The 27,309-nt window shown below is 49.2% G+C and overlaps 1 protein-coding gene across 2 annotated transcripts; it reads right to left on the reverse strand.

Annotated features, from left to right (window-relative positions):
- Nucleotides 1–4,608: 4,608 nt before the first annotated feature.
- On the reverse strand, nt 4,609–27,105 carry ZNF584 (zinc finger protein 584). Of its 2 annotated transcripts, none has more exons than XM_066270843.1 (3): nt 26,827–27,105; nt 25,718–25,844; nt 4,609–7,983 (listed from the first exon to the last, which is right to left on the reverse strand). In XM_066270843.1, exons 1-3 carry the CDS (start codon nt 26,962–26,964, stop codon nt 6,941–6,943), a joined length of 1,308 nt encoding a protein of 435 aa, XP_066126940.1. In that variant the 5' UTR covers nt 26,965–27,105; the 3' UTR covers nt 4,609–6,940. The 2 variants fall into 2 exon arrangements, with proteins under 2 accessions (XP_066126940.1, XP_066126941.1); XM_066270844.1 differs by lacking the exon at nt 26,827–27,105 and adding an exon at nt 26,703–26,814.
- Nucleotides 27,106–27,309: the final 204 nt, after the last annotated feature.

The following is a 27,309-nucleotide window of genomic DNA, read 5'->3' on the forward strand; positions in this document are numbered from 1 at the left end:
AAAAAAAGTGAGATACCAGAGCTTCCTCTCTTCCCACTATGTGAGGATGCCAAAATGATGGCTGTCCACAAACAAGGAAGAGACCTCTCAATAAAGAACCTGGATTGAGCCTGACCAGGCGGTGGTGCAGTGGATAGAGCCTCGGACTGGGATACAGAGGACCCAGGTTCAAGACCCTGAGGTCGCCAACTTGAGCGCAGGCTCATCTGGTTTGAGCAAAAAGCCCACCAGCTTGAACCCATGTTGCTGGCTCCAGCAAGGGGCTACTTGGTCTGCTGAAGGCCCACGGTCAAGGCACATATGAGAAAGCAATCAATAAACAACTAAGGTGTTGCAACGCGCAATGAAAAATTAATGATTGATGCTTCTCATCTCTCTCCGTTCCTGTCTGTCCCTGTCTATCCCTCTCTCTGACTCACTCTCTGTCTCTGAAATAAAAAAAAAAAAAAAAAAAAAGGCCCTGGCCGGTTGGCTCAGTGGTAGAGCGTCAGCCTGGCGTGCAGAAGTCCCAGGCTTGACTCCCGGCAGGGCACACAGAAGCACCCATCTGCTTCTCCACCCCTCCCCCTCTCTTCCTCTCTCTCTCTCTCTTCCCCTCCCGCAGCCGAGGCTCCATTGGAGCAAAAGATGGCCTGGGCACTGGGGATGGCTCCTTGGCCTCTGCCCCAGGTGCTAGAGTGGCTCTGGTAGCGACAGCTACGCCCCGGATGGGCAGAGCATCACCCCCTGGTGGGCGTGCCAGGTGGATCCCAGTCAGGCGCATGCGGGAGTCTGTCTGTCTCCCTGTTTCCAGCTTAAGAAAAATACAAAAAAAGAAAAAAAGAAAAAAAAAGAACCTGGATTGAAACTGGCCAGCCCCTGGATCTTGGGCTTCCCAGCCTCTAGAGTTGAGACATTTCTGTTAAGCCATCCAGTCTGTGGCAATTTTTTATGCAGCTGAAACAGACTGGGACAGCAGAGATGAGGAAGTTCCCCCCTCATGGGCAGCATGTATGGAGCAAAATGGTGTTTGGCCTTATGAACCAGTTCAGTCTTTTAAGACAAGGTATCAAACTGAATATTTAAAGTTTTAACCCTGGCCTGACCTCTGGTGGCACAGTGGATAAAGCGTCGACCTGGGAACACCGAGGTTGCCAGTTCAAAACACTGCACTTGTCTGGTCAAGGCATATATGGCAGTTGATGCTTCCTGCTCCTCCCCCCTTCCTCTCTCTCTCCCTCCCTCCTCTCTAAAATGAATAAATTTAAAAAATTAAATAAAATAGCCTGACCTGTGGTGGCGCAGTGGATAAAGCATCGACCTGGAAATGCTGAGGTCGCTGGTTTGAAACCCTGGGCCTGCCTGGTCAAGGCACATATGGGAGTTGATGCTTCCTGCTCCTCCCCCCTTCTCTCTCTCTGTCTCTCCTCTCTCTCTCTCTCTCCCTCTCCTCTCTAAAATGAATAAATAAAAAAATAATAAAAAATAAAAACAAAACAAAACAAAAAACAAAAAAACACGATTTTCTCAAAAAAAAAAATAAATAAAAATTGACATTTAAAAAAATAAGTTTTAACCCTGATCTCCTGCTTAATTAATATGGAGATATTTATTCAACTGTCACCAAATTGATTTGCATAGTGTTGAGAAAATAAATTGACATTGCTCTACCAACATGGGGGTTGGGGCATGTCACATACCATTGAAAAATAAGTACTTTGCCTATGTCAATGAACTTTTTTGTTTTATTTTGTTTTTTAAGGTTTTGTTTGTTTTAGAGAGAGAGAGAGAGAGAGAGAGAGAGAAAAGGTGGGGGAGAAGCAGGAAGCCTCATCTCCCACATGTGCCTTGACCAGGCAAGCCCAGGGTTTCGAACCGGCAACCTCAGCATTCTAGGTTGACACTTTATCCACTGCTCCACCACAGGTCAGGCTTATGTCAATGAACTTTTTTTTTTCCTTTTCTTAGAGTCAGAGAGAGGGATAGACAGGGACAGACAGACAGGAACGGAGAGGGATGAGAAGCATCAATCATCAGTTTTTCACTGTGACAACTTAGTTGTTCATTGATTGCTTTCTCATATGTGCCTTGACCGTGGGCCTTCAGCAGACTGAGTAACACCTTCCTCAAGCCAGCGACCTTGGATCCAAGCTGATGAGCTTTGCTCAAACCAGATGAGCCCGCACTCAAGCTGGTGACCTCGGGGTCTCGAACCTGGGTCCTCCGCATCCCAGTCCGAAGCTCTATCCAATGTGCCACCGCCTGGTCAGGCTATGTCAATGAACTTTAAAAGGCAAGAAATATCCTATCACTATCCCCAGTATCAGTGAAGACTTGAACCCTTGTTGTTATATTGCTGAGTCTTTAAAAAACACAAATGTAGCCCTGATTTCAAACATGCAGATGTACATGACAAACAGACGGCAAAGGGTCAGTGTATAGCCTGACATTAAGGTATGGAGGACACAGAGAGAAAGAAAATTAACTCCAAACAGAACATTGAGTGAGGGGACTCATAAAAAGAGGACACGTTGGCTCAGTTGTTGAAAGGATGTTACTGAAAGATCTAGGGTGGACCTGATCAGGCGGTGGCGCAGTGGATGGTGTCAGACTAGGATGTGGAGGATCCAGGATCCAGGTTCAAAATCCTGAGGTTGCCGGCTTGATCACAGGCTCACCATCTTGAGTAAGGGGTAACTAGCTCTCTGTAGCCCCTCTGAGTCAAGGCACATATGAGAAAACAATCAATGAACTAAGATACTGCAAAGAATTGATGCTTCTCATCTCTCTCTTTTCCTGTCTGTCAGTCCCTTATCTGTCCCTTTTTCTGACTTTTCCTGTCAAAAACATAAAAAAGAGCCTGACCAGGCGGTGGTGCAGTGGATGGAGCATCGTACTGGGACGCGGAGGACCCAGGTTCAAGACCCTGAGGTCACCAGCTTGAGCGCAGGCTCATCTGGCTTGAGCAAAAAGCTCACCAGTTTGGACCCAAGGTCGCTGGCTTGAGCAAGGGGTTACTCAGTCTGCTGAAGGACCACAGTCAAGGCACACATGAGAAAGCAATCAATGAACAACTAAGGTGTCGCAAGGAAAAACTGATGATTGATGCTTCTTATCTCTCTCCGTTCCTGTCTGTCTGTCCCTATCTATCCCTGTCTCTGACTCTCTCTGTCCCTGGAAAAAAAAAAAAAAGGAACACAGGATAGGGGTGCGGCAGGCATCCCTCACAAGATGGAAGCACGCACACACACACACAAATGCTCAGGGGTGTGCTGGTTAGATAGCTCAGTGGATAAAACTTCATCCCAGTGCACCCAGGTTGCAAGTTTGATTCCCAGTCAGGGCACATGTGAAAAGCAACCAATGAGTGCACAACTAAATGGAACTAAGTGAAAGAATGAGTTGGTGCTTCTCTTTCTCCTTTCTTCCCCTGTTCCCCTCAAATCAATAGGGGGAAATTATTTTTTTTGAATGCCCAGGGGCCAGGAGCTGCTGGGTAGATTCTAGAAGGGAGCTGCCTCAGGCTGGGAAGAAGACAGTCTTGAGGCTGCAACCATGGGCCGCTGGCACCGGCTTGCCAGGGGAGGTTTGGGCTAATGTAAAGGAATGAGTGAGTCCTGCCCAAACTGATACCCTGAACAGGTCAAAGGGTCAGAGCCCCTGGGCCTTGTCTCAGATCTTCCAGCATCACCAAGGAAACTGTACTCTTTACCCACTCCCCACCAAGTTGGCTGCTGTGTACGGAGCCCCAGCGAGAGACAAGAACGCACATTTAGGGCAAGTTCAGAGGACCCTCACCCAGGTGTGGGGCCCTCCCTATGCAGTGTAGCTCAGCTGGACTTTTTAACTCTGCTCTCAAACAGACCCCCATGTTGGAAGCAGACCATTATTCACACCCAGAGAGGAGGGCCTAAGTAGACCAGGAGGTAGGCATACACTTGATGGGGTTGGGGAGAAATGGAGCAGACTGACCAAAAATTCCCGACTGCCATTACAAGGGTGGGTGAGAATCATCATCCCAGTTAGAGGCGGCAGCGGTGGTTTCCAGCCCCAACACGTGGTAGGATGAGCACTGTGGCCCACAGCCCCTCATGTCTGGGGTCACTGCCTGTCACCAAACACAACTGTAGCTAGTATTCTCTTATTGATAGGAAGCAATCTCAGGACAGGGAGAGCTGCAGGCACCATACAAGTTGTGCTGAACCGACAATTTATTGTACCTTGTGGGAAAAGTTTCCAACATTTTTTCAAATCCAAAGGCCCCATGAACTGGATGTGGATCCATACATTGATCCAACCACTTGTCTCCCTTGAACCCAAGGGCAGTGGCAGCAAAAACTATGGCTATGGCCCTGGCCGGTTGGCTCAGCGGTAGAGCGTCGGCCTAGCGTGCGGAGGACCCGGATTCGATTCCCGGCCAGGGCACACAGGAGAAGCGCCCATTTGCTTCTCCACCCCTCCGCCGCGCTTTCCTCTCTGTCTCTCTCTTCCCCTCCCGCAGCCAAGGCTCCATTGGAGCAAAGATGGCCGGGGCGCTGGGGATGGCTCTGTGGCCTCTGCCTCAGGCGCTAGAGTGGCTCTGGTCGCAACATGGCGACGCCCAGGATGGGCAGAGCATCGCCCCCTGGTGGGCAGAGCATCGCCCCTGGTGGGCGTGCCGGGTGGATCCCGGTCGGGCGCATGCGGGAGTCTGTCAGACTAGACTGTCTCTCCCGGTTTCCAGCTTCAGAAAAATGAAAAAACAAAACAAAACTATGGCTATGGTGCGCAAATACCAGGATCTCTGGTTGGATGACAAAAGCCACATCCCAGGACATCCAGGGTGATGGCCACAGGGTGAACACGCCCAGAAGCTAGGAGGATCCAGAAGACCTGCAGATAACGTGCCTGCAGTGTGTGACCTCAGCCATGGCTAACACTTCAGCAATTCCAGAGGTTTGCAACCCTCACTCCCTGAAACCACAGCTGCCAGAACACCTGGGGAAGCCTCTTTAGAACCAGCTCCCACCTGCTAGTGGACCAGACTCCTCACTCATTATTTCCCAAAAGGTCCCTGTAGGTTTTATGGTTAGTCTAGAACTGACTTACACACTCTAGATATTTCAGAGGACATGGCTTCTGAGCTGACTGGAAATAGCTCCCTCTGAGAAACACTGGAAATTCAGGAACATTCCTGGGAACAGGGCCCAAGCTCTTGTTCACGTGGGGTATCTTATACCAATTCTCCCTTTTTTTTTTTAAATTACTTTTTAATTTTCTTTTAGATTTTATTTATTCATTTTTAGAGTGAAAGGAGAGAGAGAGAGAGAGAGAGAGAGAATGGGGGAGGAGCTGGAAGCATCAACTCCCATATGTGCCTTGACCAGGCAAGCCCAGGGTTTTGAACCAGCGACCTCAGTGTTCCAGGTCGATTCTTTATCCACTGCGCCAACACAGGGCAGGCCTAAGATTTTATTTATTGATTTAACAGAGAGGAGGGAGAGAGCAAGAAGCATTAACCTATAGTTGCTTCACCCTAGTTGTTCACTGATTGCTTGTTGTATGTGCCTTGAATGGGCAAGCCCAGGGTTTCAAACCAGTGACCTCAGCATTCTAGACTGACAATCTATCCACTGTGTCACCCACCACAGGTAAGGCTTTTTTTTTTTTAATTGATTTTAGCAAAAGAGGAAGGGAGAGAGTGACCAGAACATCGATCTGTTCCTGAATGTGCTCTCACTGGCAACCTCTGTACTTTGGGATGATGCTCAAACCAACTGAGCTATCTGGCCAGGGCAAGCCCCGGGTTTTGAACCAGCAAACTCAGCATTCCAAGTCGATGCTTTATCTACTGTGCCATCACAGGTCAGGCTACCAATTCTCCCATTCTTGACCCATCAATAAACCTGACACCCAGAATTCATGATTCACCCACCAAGGCTTTCAGTCACTTCCTGCAGGTCTCAGGCACCAATGCAAGTTAGGCTGACCTTGACGAGAACAGTTCTCTGCCATCATGCTAACCCCATTAGGCAGACAAAAGTCAGGGATTCCCACAGAAGCCATTCCCTCTATTCATAAGCCCAATTTTGTTCTCTATCACCTCACAAAGCTCAGAACTCCCAATATTAAAGGCAACTTAAACAACAAGTTCTTTAGCTTGACCAGGAAGTAGAGCAGTGGATAGAGTGTAAGCCTGGGATGCTGAGGACCAGGTTCAAAGTCCCAATGTCATCAGCTTGCATGCGGCTCACCAGCTTGAGCATGGGGTAACTGGCTTGTGTGTGGGATCATAGACATGACCCCACGGTCACTGGCTTGAGCCCAAGGTCACTGGCCCAGCTGTAGCTCCCCCTCCCCACCGGGGTCAAGGCACATGTGAGAAAACAGTCAATGAACAACTAAAGTGCTGCAACAAAGAGTTGATGCTTCTCATCTCTCTCCCTTCCTGTCTGTCTGTCCCGATCTGTCCCTCTTTCTGTCTCTCTTGCTAAAACAGAAACAATGTCTTTATTGCTGTGCATTAGTTAGCAGTGTAAGAGTTCCAGGCTTGGGTAAACTCATGACAGGTACTGCATGTAGTCAACAGTGCCCATGAAATTGGTTAACTTTCCCCAGGTGAACCCTGCTTAGCTACTATTGGTCACAACTAGGTCACGTCCACACCTAACCCAATCGGGGGCGGGGGTAAGGCCCAACATGGGCTCCATCACTCAAAATTCTGTTCTACAGAGAGTAGCAGCATGGCAGCCTGCAGTCCCTGAGCAGACTGGAGTGACAGATGCAACACTGTTGGGGACCTGCCTGGTGGCAGAGGTGCTATGACTTCTGTCCCAGCCTGCAACACAGCTTCCAAAAGCTTCCCATGTCCCTGACATCCCCTCAGCGTGGCTGTTGGGATGTGCTTGGTTCAGCTTGCAAATGGCTTCTCTCCTTGATCTCCTTTCTGGAGAGAGACTGTCCAGGCGGAGCAAGGTGTTGGCTACGGTGCAGGCCTTCCCACATTACTGTCCTCCTGCAGCCTTTCTCCAGTGTGGACTTTCTTGTGCTGCAGGAGAGTGGAACTGTGTTTGAACGCCTTCCCGCATTCCGCGCATGCGTAGGTCCTCTGCTCTGTGTGGAACTGCTGGTGCCGGTTGCAGTAGGACCGGGTGGTGAAGGCCTTCCCACAAAGGCTGCACTCGTAGGGCCATTCCCCGGTGTGGACCTTCCAGTGCTGGTACAGGCCAGAACGGGTCACGTATGCCTTCCCACACTGCTTGCAATCGTAAGGCTTTTCTCCGGTGTGAACCCTTTGGTGGAGAAGGAAGCTCTGCTGGTATTTGAAGAACTTCCCACATTCCTGGCACTTGTAGGGCCGGCCTCCGATGTGAACCTTCCGGTGCCTGATGAGAGTGGACAGGACGCTGAAGGCTTTGCCACACTCACTGCAGGCGTAGGGCCGTTCCCCAGTGTGGGTTCTCTGGTGCAGAGCGAGGGCATCTTTGCGGTTGAAGGTTTTCCCGCACTCGGCACACTTGAAAGGCTTTATGCCTGTGTGAACCTTCTGGTGCTTCCTCAGTTTGGATGGGTAACTGAAGGCCTTTCCACACTCACGACACACGTGGGATGTTTCTCCAGGGTGAACTTTTTGGTGATTCACCAGGGTCGAGTTCCCCCTGGGGGCATGTCCGCCTTCCAGGTATCTAAATAGTCTCTGTTCGCAGCAAGTTACGAGGTGGTCAAGGAGCGTGGAGGCCTTCAGGAAGGCGTTCCCGCAGCCGCTGCACTTGAAGGGCATCTGTGCAGCATGGAACCGCTGCTGCTGCTGCTGGTGACCGCAGCCAGACAGGAAGGGCTCCCTGTGTCCCATGCTGCTACGTGGTTTCCCTTTGCAGTGGGTGGGCTGGGGCTGGAGGTGGCCCACGGCGGAAGGGATGTCCAGCCCAGAATCCCCACGCAGAAGGTGCTTCCCTGATGGGCGGACTCTGCAGCTCTTCATCTGTTGAGGAGGGGCCTCCCACTCCTCGGGTCTAGGGGGACAACCTGAAACAGAGAAAAGTCAGTTACCGAGAGCTGCGGGTGAAATGGCTCAGTGGCTCCTCAGACAGGGACAGACAGACAGGAATAGAGAGAGATGAGAAGCATCAATCATTAGTTTTTTGTTGCGACATCTTAGTTGTTCATTGATTGCTTTCTCATATGTGCCTTGACCATGAGCCTTCAGCAGACTGAATAACTCGAGCCAGTGACCTTGAGTCCAAGCTGGTGAGCCTTGCTCAAGCCAGATGAGCCCACGCTCAAGCTGGTGACCTCAAGGTCTCAAACCTGGGTCCTCAGCATCCCAGTCCGACGCTCTATCCACTGCGCCACCACCTGGTCACGCGCTTCAGTACTTTTTAATGACACTTGTTTGTCACATTTACATAACGTATTAAAAGACAGGCAAAAGCAAACCTCTTGGCTTTTCTCCCTGGCAGAAGTGCCCAGCAGGGTTCCTTTCTTCCTTTCAATAAAGCCTGTTACTCTGGTCTTTTGGACTCCCATGGATTCCAACATTTGGTGCTGAAACCCAAAACCCGGGACAAGGTACTAACTGCCTGGACGATCCCTCTTTGCTGTCCAAAATTATAACCAGGGAAGCAATGGGCAGCGGCAGCTCGTCCTGGGCTTACTCCTGATTCTGTTTGGACGTGTAATTGTAGGTCGATTGGCCGGCAGTCTAATCCTGTCCGGAACCCCTGCTGGACCAGAAAGAGTTGAAAAATGATAGATATGTGAATTCCAAACTGCCCTTTTGCTGTTCGCTTAGCTGCCTGACCCCTTAATTACCAGACAATCGTTAATGGGAAAAAGAAATTCCAGGAAGGTGGTCAATCACCCAATGAAGAGTATTCCAGAAAGCCGAACATACCAGCACACCCTTTATCGAGGCTATCCTCAACCCTATAAAGTTTTACTTCAGTCTGTTTTCAGTGCTCTTCTCCCCTGGAGAAGTGCCCAGCAGGGTTCCTTTCTTCCTTTCAATAAAGCCTGTTACTCTGGTCAAAAAAAAAAGCAAACCTCTTTGGATAAATTTTTATTCAAAAGTCCTGCAAGTGAAAGTGCCGAAAGTGTAGCCAAAAAGGCAAAAACAGGAGATAATTAAATGAGAAATACGTAATGTTAAATGTTGGGCAGATAAAATATATTATGCTCACTTTGTTAAAGATGACGCTGCCCACGTGGAGGCCGTTGCCCAGGTGATATTAATGTGTGTTGGGGGTGGGCTAAAGGCAGGCAGAATCCTTGTAGCCTGGGGCTTGGTTTTGGTATTAAGCCTGTCCCACCCTTTTTGATGTGGGGCAGTACAATCCAATCATGCCTCAGAGAAGTGACTTTGTATTAGAGACTTCCCTATTTTGTATACTGGATTAAAGGTTTGGATTTCTACACTATAAAATAGGGGCAGAACGGGAGCTTGCTCTCTTGGTTCCTGGGATGATTAGCATGAGAGAGCAGAGGGAGCAGAGCAGAGAGTAGAAAGAGGCCATGTGGCCAGGAGAAGCAGCCAAGATGGCAGAGTATTGAGTGAGAGGCCAGTTGTGCAGTTTGATGCTGGAGAAGAAAGGAGATGGGGAACAGAGGTGAATAAGTCTGGTGAGCTAGAAACCTTTGATTCTAGGAAACTCAGATAAGTCAGTAGCTTTGTGAGCACTGAATGTGAGTGGGTTTTGGAGCCCAGTGTGTGTTTTTTACTTGCCCACCGAGTGCAAGCTAGAATTAAAGATGACAGCCCATCAGCTTTTGGCTCCGTTGTTTCTTTACCTACTGTCCGAATCCAATGCGAACTTGCATGGGCTGGGCTGCTGTGATGGTAGCCCTGGTTACTGGCTTTACATTAAGCTTAGGTTAAGTTTAAAGTTAAGAAAGTGCATTTTTGGCCCTGGCCAGTTGGCTCAGTGGTAGAGCGTCGGCCTGGCGTGCAGAAGTCCCGGGTTTGATTCCCGGCCAGGGCACACAGGAGAAGCGCCCATCTGCTTCTCCACCCCTCCCCCTCTCCTTCCTCTCTGTCTCTCTCTTCCCCTCCCGCAGCCGAGGCTCCATTGGAGCAAAGATGGCCCGGGCGCTGGGGATGGCTACTTGGCCTCTGCCCCAGGCGCTAGAGTGGCTCTGGTCTCAACAGAGCAACGCCCTGGAGGGGCAGAGCATTGCCCCCTGGTGGGCAGAGCATCGCCCCCTGGTGGGCGTGCCGGGTAGATCCCAGTTGGGCACATGCGGGAGTCTGTCTGACTGTCTCTCCCCGTTTCCAGCTTCAGAAAAATACAAAAAAAAAAGTGCATTTTTTTTGTTTTTTGTTTTACAGAGATAGAGTCAGAGAGGGATAGACAGGGACAGACAGACAGGAACAGAGAGAGAAGAAAAGCATCAATCATCAGTTTTTCCTCGTGACACTCCAGTTGTTCATTGATCACCCCTTCACATGTGCCTTGACAGTGGGCCTTCAGTAGACCGAGTAACCTCTTGCTCAAGCCAGCAACCCTGGGTCCAAGCTGGTGAGCTCTGCTCAAACCAGATGAGCCTGTGCTCAAGCTGACAACCTCCAGGTCTCCAACCCGGGTCCTCCACATCCCAGTCAGACGCTTCATCCACTGCGCCACCACCCAGTCAGGCAAGAAAGTGCATTTTTTAACAATCAAGTTTGTTGTGTTTTTTTTTACAGAGACAGAGAGTCAGAGAGAGGAATAGACAGGGACAGACAGACAGGAATGGAGAGATGAGAAGTATCAATCATTAGTTTTTCGTTGCGTATTGCAACACCTTAATTGTTCATTGATTGATTGCCTTCTCATACGTGCCTTGACCGTGGGCCTTCAGCAGACCGAGTAACCCCTTGCTGGAGCCAGTGACCTTGGGTTCAAGCTGGTGACCTCGAACCTGGGTCTTCCACATCCCAGTCTGACGCTCTATCCGCCGGATCAGGCTACAATCAAGTTTTTGTAGTTTCGCCTGACCAGGCAGTGGTGCAGTGAGCATCGAACTGGGACACAGAGGACCTGAGTTCGAGACCCCGAGGTCACCAGCTTGAGCGCAGGCTCATTGGGTTTGAGTAAGGCTCACCAGCTTGAGCCCAAGGTCGCTGGCTCGAGCAAGGGGTTACTCGGTCTGCTGTAGCCTCCAGGTCAAGGCACATATGAGAAATCAATCAATGAACAACTAAGAAACTGCAACGAAGAATTGATGTTTCTCACCTCTCTCTCTTCCTGTCTGTCTGTCCCTCTCTCTGACTCTCTGTCTCTGACACACACACAAAGAAGCTTTTGTGGTTTCATTTTAAGAAAGAAAGTGCAGTTTTAGTTTTGTTTAAAGTAAAGAAAATGCAGTTTTAGTTTAAATGTAGAGTTAAGAAAGTGCATGTTGGTCAAATAAGTTTGTAAATATGATGTACGTTTGCTCGCTTACAGTTTGCATTGGGTGTAGGGACAGGCTGTAAGCAGGCAGGATCCTTACAGCCTAAGGCTTAGTTTTAAGACTAAGGTTTTCCCCACACCCTTGACTACTGCATGATAGGAGATGGTGCACTCTTATGAGGACTCCCATTATGCCTCAGATAAGTGACTTTATATCAAAGACTTCCTTGTTTGTATATTGGATTAAAGGTTTTGATTTCTACACTATAAAATGGGGCAGAGGAGCTCATGCTGGAGGAGAGCAGAGAAAGGCCACATAGAGGAGAGGAGAAGCAGCCAAGATGGTGGAGTGCTGAAGGAGAAGCCAGTTTGTGCAGAGAGAAGGAGATGGGGAACAGAGGCTAATAAGGCTGGTGAGCTAGAAACTTTTGATTCTAGGAAACTCGGATAAGTCAGTGTCTTTGGGAGCACTGAATGGAAAGGGAAGTGTTTTCCCACTGTGTGTATTTCTTGCCTGCGGGTGCAAGCTAGGATTAAAGCTAACAGCCCTCCAGTTCTTGGCTTCATTGTTTCATTACCATCTGTCTGAATCAAATGCGAATCTGCACGGCCCAGGTGGCTCTGATGGTGGCTGTGGCTACTGGCTTTACAGTACAGTGTTAGTCTACGTGCCTACAGTGCCTGCATCCCTTCCTCCTTTCCTCCTCCTCCGCCATCATCTCCATTAGCTGCACTCCTCTGTCTCCAAGGTAAGAACACAGTACTATATAAACTTCTTTCTTTTATTTCATATATTTAGGATGGTTTGGGGATGTTTCACAGGGTTGGAATGGATTAAATCTATTTCAGTTATTTAAGAAAGGAGAAATTTGTTTGATATACCAGTGACTGACTTACGAGCTCGGTTATAGAACGAAATAAACTCGTATCTCAAGGTACCACTGCTTTGGTTGGAGATTTCCATTTTAAAAAAATATTTTAGTTTTAGATAAAGCTCCACACGGAATTCTCATGCTTATGTGAATTCCCAATTGTCTGTCTTATGTTATTTTCATTATTTGACCACCCATAAGAACCAAAAGGAGAAAACGGAATTTCCCCTTCCCCCACAGAATCCTCCCATGCTCTTCCTCCCTTACCCACCCCCCAAAATCCTCTTGAGTCTAGTCCTTCTTACTTCCTCCTGGCCACTGACAAGGGCACCTTGGAGGCACCTGGGTAACTGTAGTTTCTGTCTTCTCTGTATTGTTCCCTACCCCCAACCTCTTTGAAAACTCATGGATCTCTTTAACAATTCAGTGTTCTGGGTACACTTGACTCCTCCCTTCTCAAATTCTATTCTGGGACGAGATGGGGTGGGAACAGTAGTTTGCTATTTCCAATAAACAATATGCATTCTGAAAAAAAATAAAAAAATAAAAAAAAAATAAAGCTCCACAATATATTTTATCTTATTTACTATTTTTTAAAAATTCCTTTTAGAGCCTGACCAGGCGGTGGCGCAGTGGATAGAGCGTCGGACTGGGATGCAGAAGGACCCAAGTTCGAGACCCTGAGGTCGCCAGTTTGAGGGTGGGCTCATCTGGTTTGAGCGAAAAGCTCACCAGCTTGGACCCAAGGTCGCTGGCTCGAGCAAGGGGTTACTCGGTCTGCTGAAGGCCCGCAGTCAAGGCACATATGAGAAAGAAATCAATGAAGAACTAAGGTGTCGCAACGAAAAACTAATGATTGATGCTTCTCATCTCTCTCCATTCCTGTCTGTCTGTCCCTATCTATCCCTCTCTCTGACTCTGTAAAAAAAAAAAAAAAAAAAAAAAAAAAAAAAAAAATTCCTTTTAGAGAGAGGAAGTGCGAGAGTGACAGAGAGACTGGAACATCGATCTGCTCCTGTATGTGCCCTGACCGGGGATCGAACCGGCAACCTCTGTGCTTCAGGATGATGCTCTAACCAACTGAGCTCTCCAGCCAGGGCGAGATTTCAATTTCTAACTTTCCATAAATGGATAGAATCACGAGACAGAAAATGGACAAGGATGTAGCACTTGAATAACACTAAAAATCAGCTAGGACTAACAGACACCTACAGGATATGCCACCTAATAATAGCAGATACAAATTCTCACATTCTCACTTTAATGTGAAACATTCTCCCGAATACACCATTTACTAAGACATAAAACAAGCCTCAGTAGATTTCAGAGACTGAAATTATAAAAGGTATGTTCTCTGACCACAAAGAAATTATATAGAAACCAACAGAAAGAAAGTTGGGAAACGCACAAGTTTACAGACTTTAATTAAAACATTCCTAGGCCCTGGCCGGTTGGCTCAGTGGTAGAGCGTCGGCATGGCGTGTAAGGGGTCCCAGGATCGATTTCCGGCCAGGGCACACAGGAGAAGCGCCCATCTGCTTCTCCACCCCTCCCCCTCTCCTTCCTCTCTGTCTCTCTCTTCCCCTCCCGCAGCAAGGCTCCATTGGAGCAAAGATGGCCCGGGCACTGGGGATGGCTCCTTGGCCTCTGCCCCAGGCGCTAGAGTGGCTCTGGTAGGGACAGAGCGACCCCCTGGAGGGGCAGAGCATCGCCCCCTGGTGGGCGTGCCGGGTGGATCCCGGTCAGGCGCATGCGGTAGTCTGTCTGACTGTCTCTCTCCCCGTTTCCAGCTTCGGAAAAATACAAAAACAACAACAACAAAAAAAAACATTCCTAAATGACCTGACCAGGTGATGGCACAGTAGAAAGAGTATCAACCTGGGACACTGAGGTCCCAGGCTTGAAACCCTGAGGTCACTGGCTTGAGCTCAGGCCTACCAGCTTAAGTGTGGGGTCAAAGACATAATCCCATGGTCGCTGGCTTGAGCCCAAGGTCACTGGCTCTGCTGGAGCCCCCTAGTCAAGGCACATACAAGAAAGCATTCAATTAACTAAGTGACACAACAACAATTTGATGCTTCCTATCTCTCTCCCTTCCCGTCTGTCTTTCTCTCATTAAAAAGACAAAACATCCTGACCAGGTGGTGATGCAGTGGATAGAGCATTGGACTGGGATGTGGAAGACCCAAGTTCGAAACCCCAAGGTCGCCAGCTTGAGTGCGAGCTCATCTGGTTTGAGCAAAGCTCACCAGCTTGAGCCCAAGGTCGCTGGCTTGAGTAAGGGATCTCTCGCTCTGCTGAAGCCGACCCCCCCCCCCATCAAGGCACATATGAGAAAGCAATCAATGAACTAAGGTGCTGCAACAAAAAATTGATGCTTCTCATCTCTCTCCCTTCCTGTCTGTCCCTATCTGTCCCCCTCTTTGTCTTTTTCTGTCTCTGTCACAAAAAAAAAAAAAAAAAAGAAAAAGAAAAAAGACAAAACAAAACAAAAACTCCTAAATAACCACAAAGAAAATTACAGAGCAATGAAATGAATGAGGATGGTGGAGGTGGATGTAAATCCAACCTTTCAATCATGTTTTTTTCTGTTTGGTGACCAGGCCCCATCCTGAAGCTATCTAGGGGCCCCCACCTACCAGTTACCATTAGCACACTCTCATCACTGCAGACATTCCAAGGGTTTTAGAAGCTGTGTGCCAGGAACTGGAAACAAAGTCAAAATGACCTATGCCAGGGAGCCAGAGAGCCAGACAGAGAGGAAGGGAGAGAGATCATCAGAAGCATCAACTTGTAGTTGCGTCACTTTAGTTCACTGAATGCTTCTCATACATACCCTGACTAGGTGGTTCCAGCCAAGCCAGTGACCCCTTGCTCAAGCCAGCGACGTCGGGGTTTTGAACCTGGGAGCTCAGCGTCCCAGGGTCCATGCTCTATCCATTGTGCCACCATTAGTAAGCCAAGATCTCAAACCTCTGATCATAAATATTTACTGGGCTGGTCAAGGTGGGTAACCATACCCCAAGCATATAACTTTTTAGTAAAGGCTTATCTTTGGCCCTGGCCAGTGGCTCAGTGGAAAGAGCGCTAACTGGGTTCAATTCCGTCAGGGCACACAGATGTGACCATCTGCTTCTCTCCTCTTCCCACTCCCTTCTCTTCCTCTTCCCCTCCTGCGGCCAGCACAATTGGTTTGACTGTGGCCCTGGGTGCTGAGGATAACTCAGTTGGTCTGAGTACATCATCCTTAGGTGCTAAAAATAGCTTGGTATTCGAACATTGGCCCTGGACAGGGCTGCTGAGTGGATCACAGTCAGGGTGTATGCAAGAATCAGCCTCACCATCTCCCTGCCTCTCACCTTAAAAAAAAAAAAAAAGCCCTGGCCGGTTGGCTCAGCGGTAGAGCGTCGGCCTAGCGTGCGGAGGACCCAGGTTCGATTCCCGGCCAGGGCACATAGGAGAAGCGCCCATTTGCTTCTCCACCCCTCCGCTGCGCCTTCCTCTCTGTCTCTCTCTTCCCCTCCCGCAGCCAAGGCTCCATTGGAGCAAAGATGGCCCGGGCGCTGGGGATGGCTCTGTGGCCTCTGCCCCAGGCGCTAGAGTGGCTCTGGTCGCAACATGGCGACACCCAGGAGGGTCGCAACATGGCGACACCCAGGATGGGCAGAGCATCGCCCCCTGGTGGGCAGAGCGTCGCCCCCTGGTGGGCGTGCCGGGTGGATCCCGGTCGGGCGCATGCGGGAGTCTGTCTGTCTCTCCCTGTTTCCAGCTTCAGAAAAAAAAAAAAAAAAAAAAGGCTTATCTGGATTATCTTTGCAACAAGCAAGCCTTGTGCATTGTTTCCGTGCATCTTGGTTAACACATATTAGAAATGCCTCTTTTTTTTTTTTTTTTTTGTATTTTTCTGAAGCTGGAAACGGGGAGAGACAGTCAGACAGACTCCCGCAAGCGCCCGACCGGGATCCACCCGGCACGCCCACCAGGGGGCAATACTCTGCCCACCAGGGGACGATGCTCTGCCCCTCCGGGGTGTTGCTCTGCCGCGACCAGAGCCACTCTAGCGCCTGGGGCAGAGGCCAAGGAGCCATCCCTAGCGCCCAGGCCAACTTTGCTCCAATGGAGCCTTGGCTGCGGGAGGGGAAGAGAGAGACAGAGAGGAAGGAGGGGGGGGGTGGAGAAGCAAATGGGCGCTTCTCCTATGTGCCCTGGCCGGTAATCGAACCCGGGTCCCCCGCACGCCAGGCCGATGCTCTACCACTGAGCCAACCGGCCAGGGCCTAGAAATGCCTCTTTTAAGACCTCTCATCAGAGTATGTAATCTTAACTATGTTGTTATCCCATCCTTGCCTTGCTTTTGTCCACCTTTACATAATCTTCTTTACTTCCTGCTTAATTTCAAATGCATAAAAGAAACTGCAAAACTGTTATATTCTGGGGCATTTGAGATCTGGTGTCCTGGCATGGGTCGCCAGTTTTTGCTCAAATAAACTCTTAGTAAAAAAAAAAAATCTCAAGGCAATATTCTAACTTTACACCTAAAGAAACAGGAACCAGCCTGACCAGGCGGTGGCGTAGCGGATAGAGCGTCAAACTGGGATGCGGAGGACCCAGGCTCAAGACCCCGAGGTCGCCAGCTTGAGCGCAGGCTCATCTGGCTTAAGGAAAAAGCTCACCAGATTGGATCCAAGGTCGCTGGCTCGAGCAAGGGGTTACTCAGTCTGCTGAAGGCACATATGAGAAAGCAATCAACGAACAACTAAGGTGTCGGTGTCGCAAGGAAAAACTGATGACTGATGCTTCTCATCTCTCTCCTTTCCTGTCTGCCTATCCCTCTCTGACTCTTTCTCTATCCTTGTAAAAAATTAATTAATTAATTAAAAAAAAGAAAAAAAGAAACAGGAAACAGCAACAGCCTGACCAGGCAGTGGTACAGTGGATATAGCATCAGTTGGGAAATGGAGGACCCAGGATCAAAACCCAGAGGATGTCAGCTAGAGCAAGGGTTCATCAGCTTGAGCGCAGGCTCACCAGCTTGAGCACGGGGTTGCTGGCTTGGGCATGCGATCACTGACATGCCTTGAGCCTAAGGTTGGTGGCTTGGGCATGGAGCCACTCACTCTGCTGTAGCCCCCCAGTCAAGGCACACATGAGAAAGTAATCACTGAACAACTAAGGTGCCGCAACAAAAAATTGATGCTTCTCATCTCTGTCCCTTCCTGTCTGTCTGCCCGTATCTGTCCCTCTCTCTGTCTCTGGCACTACAAAAAGGAATGAAAACAGAAGAAATTGCTAACTAACAACTTACAAAAACAGAAAGGATTTGCCTGACTTGTGGTGGTGCAATGAACATAGCGTCAACCTGGAATGTTGAGGTTCCAGTTCGAAACCCTGGGCTTGCGGGGTCAAAGCACATACGGGGTGAGCAATGAACAACTAAAGTGAAGCAAATATGAGTTGATACTTCTCGTTCGTCCCGCCCTCTGTAAAATCAATCAATAAAATCTCTCTCTGTCTTTTTTCTTTAATCTGACCTGTGGTTGTATAGTGGATGAGCGCTGACTTGGGATGCTGACCAAGAACCCAGGTTTGAAACCCCGAGGTGACTGACTTGAGCATGGGATCATAGACATGATCACTTGGTCACAAGCTTGAGCAAGGGGTTACTGGCTTGGCTGGAGGCCCCTGGTCAAGGTACATATGAGAAATAATCAATGAACAACTAAAGTGCTGCAACTACGAGGTGATGCTTCTCTCTCTTCATTCCTGTCAGTCTCTCTTGCTTGCTAAAAAAAAAGATTTGAGGACATACTATGAGCAACTGTGTGCCTACAAATATGATAACTTAGATAAAATGGACCAGCTACCAAAACTGACACAAGAAGAAATAGAAAATATGAATAGACTTAAAAGGAAAAATATAGGCCCAGGTGGTCTCATTGGTGGATATTAACAATGAAATAAAATGAACACTAATCCTTTACAAACTCCTCCAAAAAACAGAAGAGAAGGGAACATTTCCCATTCACTGAAGTCAAAGCCAAAATTACCCTCAGCCCTAGCCAGGTAGAGCTCAGTTGGTTAAACTGTTGTCCCAACATGCCAATCTCCAGTCAGGGTACATACAAGAAACAACCAATAAGCCTTGGCCGGGTGGTTCAGTGGATCAAGTGCTGACCTGATCCACCAGATGTCATGAGTTCAATCTCAGTCAGGGCACAGATGAGAAACAATCAATGAGTGCACAGCTAAATAGAAGAATGAAGTGAAACAAATTTTTTTCTTTTAATTTTTTACAGAGACAGAGAGTGAGTCAGAGAGAGGGATAGACAGGGACAGACAGACAGGAACAGAGAGAGATGAGAAGCATCAATCATTAGTTTTTCATTGCGCGCTGCCAACACCTTAGTTATTCATTGATTGCTTTCTCATATGTGCCTTGACCGCGGGCCTTCAGGAGACCGAGTAACCCCTTGCTCGAGCCAGTGACCTTGGGTTCAAGCTGGTGGGATTTTGCTCAAACCAGATGAGCCTGCGCTCAAGCTGGCGACCTCAGGGTCTCGAACCTGGGTCCTCCACATCCCATTCAACGCTCTATCCACTGCCTGGTCAGGCTGAAGTGAAACAAATTGATGCTTCTCTCTCTACCTTCTTTTCCTTCTCCCAGCTCTCTCCTTTTCTCCTTTTCTCTCAAGTCAATGGAAAAGTTAAAAAAAAAAAAAAGAAAAAAAACCAAGGTACTTGGAAAAAAAAACAACCAATGACAGTATGAATATGTTGAACAAGTTGTTATTTCTCTCTCTTTCTCTGTCTCTCTTTCTTCCTTACACTGTGAAAAAAACAAAAAAGTGGCCTGACCAGGCAGAGGCACAGTGGACAGAGCGTCAGACTGGGATGCGGAGGACCCAGGTTCGAAACCCTGAGGTCTCAGGCTTGAGTGCAGGCTCCTCTGGTTTGAGCAAAGCTCACCAGCTTGAGCCCAAGGTCGCTGGCTTGAGCAAGGGGTTACTCGGTCTGCTGTAGCCCCCCGGGGTCAAGGCACATATGAGAAAGCAATCAATGAACAACTAAGGTGCTGCAACAAAGAATTGATGCTTCTCATCTCTCTCCCTTCTGTCTGTCCCTCTCTCTGTCTGTCTGTCACACAAACAAAATAAATAAACAACAAAGTGCTCTCCCTCCTGGGAGCATGCCCACATCTTTCCTTTTCCCCTCTTTCCCCTCTCCCCCAGATGCATTATCTTTTTTTTTTTTTTTTTCATTTTTCTGAAGCTGGAAACAGGGAGAGATAGTCAGACAGACTCCCGCATGCGCCCGACCGGGATCCACCCAGCACGCCCACCATGGGGCGAGGCTCTGCCTACCAGGGGGCGATGCTCTGCCCATCCTGGGCGTCGCCATATTGCGACCAGAGCCACTCTAGCACCTGAGGCAGAGGCCACAGAGCCATCCCCAGCGCCCGGGCCATCTTTGCTCCAATGGAGCCTTGGCTGCGGGAGGGTAAGGAAGAGACAGAGAGGAAAGCACGGCGGAGGGGTGGAGAAGCAAATGGGCGCTTCTCCTGTGTGCCCTGGCTGGGAATCGAACCTGGGTCCTCCGCACGCTAGGCCGATGCTCTACCGCTAAGCCAACCCGCCAGGGCCGATGCATTATCTTTATCCTTCTCTCTCCTAAGCTCCAAGGGCCCCTTCATTTGCCTCTGTAACCTGTCTCTTAAAGCCCATTTCTTCTACCTCTGTGACTTTCTAAATAATCTTTCTCTTATAAAAAAAAAAATTTACCCTCATATACAATACAAAAACATTACAAGGGAAAAGAGAACTACATCACTGAAAGACTAGACTGTTAGGGACCATTTCTATTGTTTGTTACTAGAGAAGTTTCTCTGAATGTGTAGAGCACTGGAGAACACAGGAGGGGGTACAGCATTCCAAAAAAAAAAAAAAAAAAAAAAAAAGAAGGGAAGGAGGGAGGGAGGAAAAATACACCATTGATACAGATACAAAAATACTAGCAAAACTGCCCTGGCCAGATAGCTCTGTTGGTTAAAGCATTGTCCCAATAGGCAGAGGTTGGCAGTTTGATTCCCCCGTCAGGGCGCATACAGAAACAGACTGATGTTTCTATTTCTCTCTCTCCCTTCTTCTCTCTAAAATCAACTTAAAAAACGCCTGGCCTGCCTGACCAGGCCGTGGTGCAGTGGATAGAGCATCGGACTGGGATGCGGAGGACCCAGGTTCGAGACCCCGAGGTCGCTAGCTTGAGTGCGGGCTCATCTGGTTTGAGCAAAAGCTCACCAGCTTGGACCAAAGGTCATTGGCTCGAGCAAGGGGTCACTCAGACTGATGAAGGCCCATGGTCAAAGCACATATGAGAAAGCAATCAATGAACAACTAAGGTGTCACAATGCGCAATGAAAAACTAATGATTGATGCTTCTCATCTCTCTCTGTTCCTGTCTGTCTGTCCCTGCCTATCCCTCTCTCTGACTCTCTCTCTGTCTCTGTAAAAAAAAACACCCAACCCCCCCCCCCAAAAAAAAACGCCTGGCCTGTGGTGGCACAGTGGATAAAGCATCAACGTGGAATGCTAAGGTTGCCAGTTCAAAACTTTGAACCCTGGGCTTGCCTGGTTAAAGTACATATGAGAGCTGATGCTTTCTGTTCTTCTTCCCCTTCTCTCTCCCTTCTCTTTCTCTCTCTCTCCTCTCTAAAATGAATAAAATCTTAAAAAATCAAACAAAAAAAAAACTTAGCAAACCACATCCAAAATATATTAAAAGGACTATAAATTATGATAGCATGGGATTTATCTCACTAACGCAAGGGGTGAACATATGAAAACCAAATCCAAAAATACACCATGTTAATACAGCACAGGACAAAAATCACCTAATAATTTCCATATACACCTGACCTGTGGTGGCACAGTGCATAAAGCGTCAACCTAGAATGCTGAGGTCGCAGTTTCAAAACCCTGGCTTTCCTAGTCAATGCAAATATGGAAGCAACTACTATGAGTTGATGCTTCCTGTTTCTCCTCTCTCTCTCCCCTCTCTATTTAAAATTCAGTAAATTAAAATAATTTTTTTTCTTTTTATTAAGTGAAAGGCAGGAGGCAGGGAAACAGACAGATTCCCACATGTGCCCTGACCGGAATCCATAAAGCAAGCCCCCTACAGGGCAATGCTCTGCCCATCTGGAGCCACTGCTCTGTTGCCTGGCAACTGAGCTATTTCAGCACCTGAGGAGAGGCCATGGAGCCTTCCTCAGCACCTGGGGCCAAATTGCTTGAACCATTTGAGACATGGCTGCAGGAGGGGAGGGGAGAAAGAGAAAGAGAGAGGTGGGGGGAGAAGAAGGAGGAGGAGGAGGGGGGGGGAGGAGGAGAAGGGGGAGGAGGAGGGAGGGAGGGAAGGAGGGAGGGAGGGAGGGAGGGGTGGAGAAGCAGATGGTCACTTCTCCTGTATGTCCTGACCAGGAATTGAACCTAGGATTTCCACATGCTGGGCCAATGCTCTAACACTGAGCCAACCGGCCAGGGCCAAAAATTTCTTTAAAAAAAAAATTCCCGGCCCTGGCCGGTTGTCTCAGTGGTAGAGCGTTGGCCTGGTGTACAGGAGTCCCAGGTTCGATTCCCAGCCAGGGCACACAGGAGAAGTGCCCATCTGCTTCTCCACCCCCCCCCCTCCTTCCTCTCTGTCTCTCTCTTCCCCTCCTGCAGCCAAGGCTACATTGGAGCAAAGATGGCCCGGGCGCTGGGGATGGCTCCGTGGCCTCTGCCTCAGGCGCTAGAGTGGCTCTGGTTGCAGCAGAGCGACGCCCCAGGTGGGCAGATCATCACCCCCTGGTGGGCATGCCGGGTGGATCCTGGTTGGGCGCATGTGGGAGTCTGTCTGACTGCCTCCCTGTTTCTAGCTTCAGAAAAATACAAAAAAAAAAAAAGAAAAAAAGAAAGAAAAAAAAAATTCCCACCTGACCAGGCAGTGGCACAGTGGATAGAGCGTCCGATTGGGATGCGGAAGACCCGGGTTCGAGACCCCGAGGTCACCAGCTTAAGCGAGGGCTCATCTGGTTTGAGCAAAAGCTCATCAGCTTGAGCCCAAGGTCGCTGGCTCGAGCAAGGGGTTACTCGGTCTGCTGAAGGCCCGAGGTCAAAGCACATATGAGAAAGCAATCAATGACCAATTAAGGTGTTGAAACGCGCAAGGAAAAACTAATGATTGATGTTTCTCATCTCTCCATTCCTGTCTGTCTGTCCCTTTCTATCCCTCTCTCTGACTCTCTGTCTCTGTTAAAAAAAAAATTCCCGGCCCTGGCCGGTTGGCTCAGCGGTAGAGCGTCGGCCTGGCATGCAGGGGACCCGGGTTTGATTCCCGGCCAGGGCACATAGGAGAAGCGCCCATTTGCTTCTCCACCCCCCCCTCCTTCCTCTCTGTCTCTCTCTTCCCCTCCCGCAGCCAAGGCTCCATTGGAGCAAAGATGGCCCGGGCGCTGGGGATGGCTCCTTGGCCTCTGCCCCAGGCGCTAGAGTGGCTCTGGTCGCGGCAGAGCGACCCCCCGGAGGGGCAGAGCATCGCCCCCTGGAGGGCAGAGCGTTGCCCCTGGTGGGCGTGCCGGGTGGATCCCGGTCGGCGCATGCGGGAGTCTGTCTGACTGTCTCTCCCCGTTTCCAGCTTCAGGAAAAAACAAAAAACAAACAAACAAAAAAAATTCCCATATACATAGGGGAGCATTAGACATATTCTAATAACTTTTCATGACAAATGCATTCAACAAACTAGGAAGGAAAAAAATCCCTCCTCACTTATAAAGGGCACCTGCAAAACCTACAGCTAACATACTTACTAGTGAAAGACTGACTGCTTCTCCTGTAAGATTTGGAATGAGACAAGGATGTCTATACTTACTAACTCTATTCAATAAAGTACTGGAGGGTCCTGTCTGGGTAGTTCAGTTGGTTAGAACATTGTCCCAATACATCAAAGTAGTGGGCTAAATCTCTGATCAAGGTTTGTACAAGAATCACCCAGTGGCCTGACCAGGCGGTGGTGCAGTGGATAGAGCGTCGGACTGGGTCGCGGAAGACCCAGGTTTGACACCCCGAGGTCACCAGCTTGAGCACGGGGTCACTCAGTCTGCTGTAGCCTCCTGGTCAAGATACATGAGAAAGCAAGTAATGAACAACTAAGGAGCTTCAATGAAGAATTGATGTTTCTCATCTCTCTCCCTTCCTGTCTGTATGTCCCTATCTGTCCCTCTCTCTGTCTCTCTCTGTCTGTTACACACACACACACAAAAGAATCAACCAATGAATGCATAAAAAGGTGGAACAACAAATCAATAATCTCTCTAAAATCAATAAATAAGTATGATTAAAATAAATAAAGTACGTACTTAAAGTTTCAGTTAGGCAAAGGAAAAAGTAAAAATATTTGTAGGTGACATCATATTATATATATGGAAATACACCGAACAAACTATTGTAACTAATAAGTTTAGCAAGTTTGGGAAGGTAGAAGAGAGTAAAGGGGGGGATAAACATTGATGTAAGGAGACTTGACTTGACATGATTGAACACACAATAAAATATAAAGATGATCAATTATAGACTTGTACACCTGAAACCTGTACGATTTTATTAATCAATGACACTCCAACTCCAATTAATTCAATCAAAATGAATTATATCCCTGGCCAGTTAGCTCAGTTGGTTAGATCGTTGTCCAGAAACACCAAAGTTATGGGTTTAATCCCTGGTCAGGGCACATATGGGAAGCGACCAATGAATGCACAACTAAGTGGAACAACAAATGAATGCTTCTCTCTTTCCCTTCCTCTCTCTGTCTCTCTAAATGTCAATCAGTTAAGTTTTGTTGTTGTTGTTGTTGTTTGTATTTTTCTGAAGTGAGAAGCAGGGAGGCAGAGACAGACTCCCACATGCGCCTGACGGATTCACCCGGTATGCCCACCAGGGGGTAATGCTCTGCTTATCTGGGGCGTTGCTCCATTGTAACCAGAGCCATTCTAATGCCTGAGGCGGAGGCCATGGAACCATACTCAGCACCCAGGCCAACTTTTGCTCCAATGGAGCCTTGGCTGTGGGAGGGGAAGAGAGAGAGAGAAAGGAGAGGGGGAAGGGAGGAGAAGCAGATGGGTGCTTTTCTTATGTGCCGTGACTGGGAATCAAACCCAGGACTTCTACACATCGGGCCGATGCCCTACTGCTGAGCCAACCAGCCAGGGCCAATCAATAAATTTTTTAAAAATTACAAAAATGGCTATTTCTATACACTAGCAATGAACAATCCAAAATGAAATTAAGAAAACAATTTCACTTAAAATAGCATTTGAAGAATAAAATCCTTAAGAATAAATTTAGGCCCTGCCTGACCAGGTGGTGGCACAGTGGATAGAGCATCGGACTGTGATGTGGAAGGACCCAGGTTCGAGACCCCGAGGTCGCCAGCTTGAGCGCGGGCTCATCTGGCTTGAGCGAAAAGCTCACCAGCTTGGACCCAGGGTTGCTGGCTCCAGCAAGGGGTTACTCGGTCTGCTGAAGGCCCGCGGTCAAGGCACATATGAGAAAGCAATCAATGAACAACTAAGAAGTCGCAACGCGCAATGAAAAACTAATGATTGATGCTTCTCATCTCTCTCCGTTCCTGTCTGTCTGTCCCTGTCTATCTCTGCCTCTGTAAAAAAATAAATAAATAAATAAAATAAAATAAAAAATAAAAAAAAAAAGAATAAATTTAGGCCCTGACAAGTTGGGTCAGTGGATAGAGCATTGGCCCATGTGCAGCTGTCCCAGGTTTGTTCCCAGATCAGGGCACACAGGAGAAACAACCATTTGCTTCTCCATCCCCCTTTTCTGCTCTCTCTCTTCTGCTCCAGCAGCCATGGCCGGATTGGTTCAAGTAACTTGGTCCTGGGTGCTGCAGATGGCTTGATCGAGCCTCCAGGCTCAGGCAGTAAAAGTGGCTTGGTTGCTTAGTAACAGAGCAGTATCCCCGATGGGCAAAGCATTGCCAGGTAGGGGGCTTGCAGGGTGGATCCTGTTCTGGGCACATGCGGGAGTCTGTCTCCGCCTTTCCACCTCCCACTTAATAATAAAAAAAAAAACCCACATAATAAGATGACAATACTCCCCAACTGATTTGAATTCATGGCTCAAGCCTGGCCCAAGGACGGCCCTATAAAATCTCCTTTGGAGGAAAAAGGCAAAATGTGGAACTCAGAGGGGCCATAGCTGGATGGAATTTGTCAGAAAAACTGTATACATCTGAACCCCAGGCTACTGCCCAGAAGGCCATTGGGGCAACAGGTACTGAGGCTTCCAAAAGGGCTGCTCAGAGAGAGGTGGGGAGGAGCACAGCCCAGTTCCCATCCTCAGCACCAACCCTAAGGAAACCTGGGAAGGAAGCAACATCCACAGAGAGGCTTTAGTATGAACAGAGAAGTTCCCAGTGGGGAAAAGACAAGAGGTGGTTTGTTTGCTGGGGGAGCGTGAGGGGACTTACCCAGTGAGACAGTGAGTGCAAAGTTCTCCAGCATCACATGACGGTACAAGCTCCTCTGGGTGGAAGTAAGGATACCCCACTCCTCCCGGGAGAAGTACACAGCCACATCCTCAAAGGTCACCAGGCCCTGTCATATGAGATGGATTTAACTGAGCCTTAGGGTCAACAGTGTGCAGAAATCCAAACAAAATGTAGACAGTGGGACACATCTAGCCCCTTGACCTATGGCTCAGAGTCCGACCACATCTTTCTCTTTGAGTCCCAATCCGCCTACTCATCCTCTCACCCTTCCCTCTTCCTAAGACCCCTACCTCAGAAGATGACCAAAGCCCCCCGGTACCACTGGTGCCTCTCTCTTCCGATTACTACTGGGCCCTGGCCGGTTGGCTCAGCAGTAGAGCATCCACCTGGTGTGTGGAATTCCTGGGTTTGATTCTTGGCCAGGGCACACAGGAGAAGCACCCATCTACTTCTCCACTCTTTCCCCTCTTCTTTCTTTCTGTCTTTTCCCCTTCTGCAGCCAAGGCTCCATTGGAGCAAAGTTGGCCTGGGCACTGAGGATGGCTCCGTGGCCTCTGCCTCAGGCGCTAAGAAGAGCTTGGTTTCTGAGCAACAGAGCATTGCCCCAGATGGGCAGAGCATCGCCCCCTGGTGGGCATGCCCGGTGGATCCCGGTCAGACGCATGCAGTAGTCTCTCTACCTCCTCGCTTCTCACTTCAGGGGGAAAAAAAAAAGGTATTACTACTGGATTCTGTATCCAGCACACAGCCACAGGCTCGTGACCACACAGATGCCACCTATGTACTGGGCTAGGAACACAGTGAGCCCATTCCCCGAGTCGAGGGGTCACTTCTCTCAGGCCTCATCCTTCTCTCTCAGGAACACAGTCCAGCATCATCTCACTCGTCCGCCCCAGTGGCAGGCCATGAATGGACCCCCCACCTCGCCAGTTCTGCACGTGGTATCTCCTGAGTGACAGCACACCTGACTGACGGTCTCGCCGCCCGCAACTCCGCACTCTTCCCCGCCTTTGGCTCAGGGGTCCCTCCTCTCCACAGCCTGGCTCCCTCCGGGGCTCACGTGGAACCGGATTCCCCCTTCCACTCACCTGCGCCTGCGCGGCCATCCGGAACCTGAGGGCTAAGCCGGGGCCAACGGCAGGAGTGAAGGCGCGACCAAGGGCTCCTGCCCCTTCTACGCCGCCACCGGGGCTCGAAGAAAGCCGTCCGACTCGTCGGGGCGGCATTCGCCAGGCGCCGATACCAACACACCGCCGGCGACACACTGAGTACCGACAAGGTAATGCCGAAAGTATCGCCGGAAGTCCCTCCCGCCCCTGTTGCCGCACTTTCCTCGATTGGGCGCCGGCCTCAAGCGCTCACTTCATTTCCCAGCGCCCCTCGCGCGGGCGCTTGCTCGTTGCCACAGCGACAGAGGGAGTGCTCTCCCAGCTTCGGGTGTATGCGTGGGGGAGATACCCGCGAACTACATTTCCCATAATGCCTTCGCAGTATATTTGTAACTATGCAAAAGATGATACTGTAAGGGAGGGACGTTGCTAGGAGAGCCGCGCCGGGAAGGGAAGAGAATT

This window comes from Saccopteryx bilineata, chromosome 3 (assembly GCF_036850765.1).
Source record: "Saccopteryx bilineata isolate mSacBil1 chromosome 3, mSacBil1_pri_phased_curated, whole genome shotgun sequence".
Taxonomy (NCBI): Eukaryota; Metazoa; Chordata; class Mammalia; order Chiroptera; family Emballonuridae; genus Saccopteryx; species Saccopteryx bilineata.

Coding starts and splice junctions, on each gene's coding strand:
- ZNF584 (XM_066270843.1), bottom strand. CDS start 26,964: ATGCCGCCCCGACGAGTCGGACGGCTTTCTTCGAGCCCCGGTGGCGGC. Junction 25,845..26,826: donor GGATGGCCGCGCAGGCGCAG/GTGAGTGGAAGG, acceptor CTCATATGACAG/GGCCTGGTGACCTTTGAGGA. Junction 7,984..25,717: donor TGCACTCACTGTCTCACTGG/GTAAGTCCCCTC, acceptor TCTCTGTTTCAG/GTTGTCCCCCTAGACCCGAG.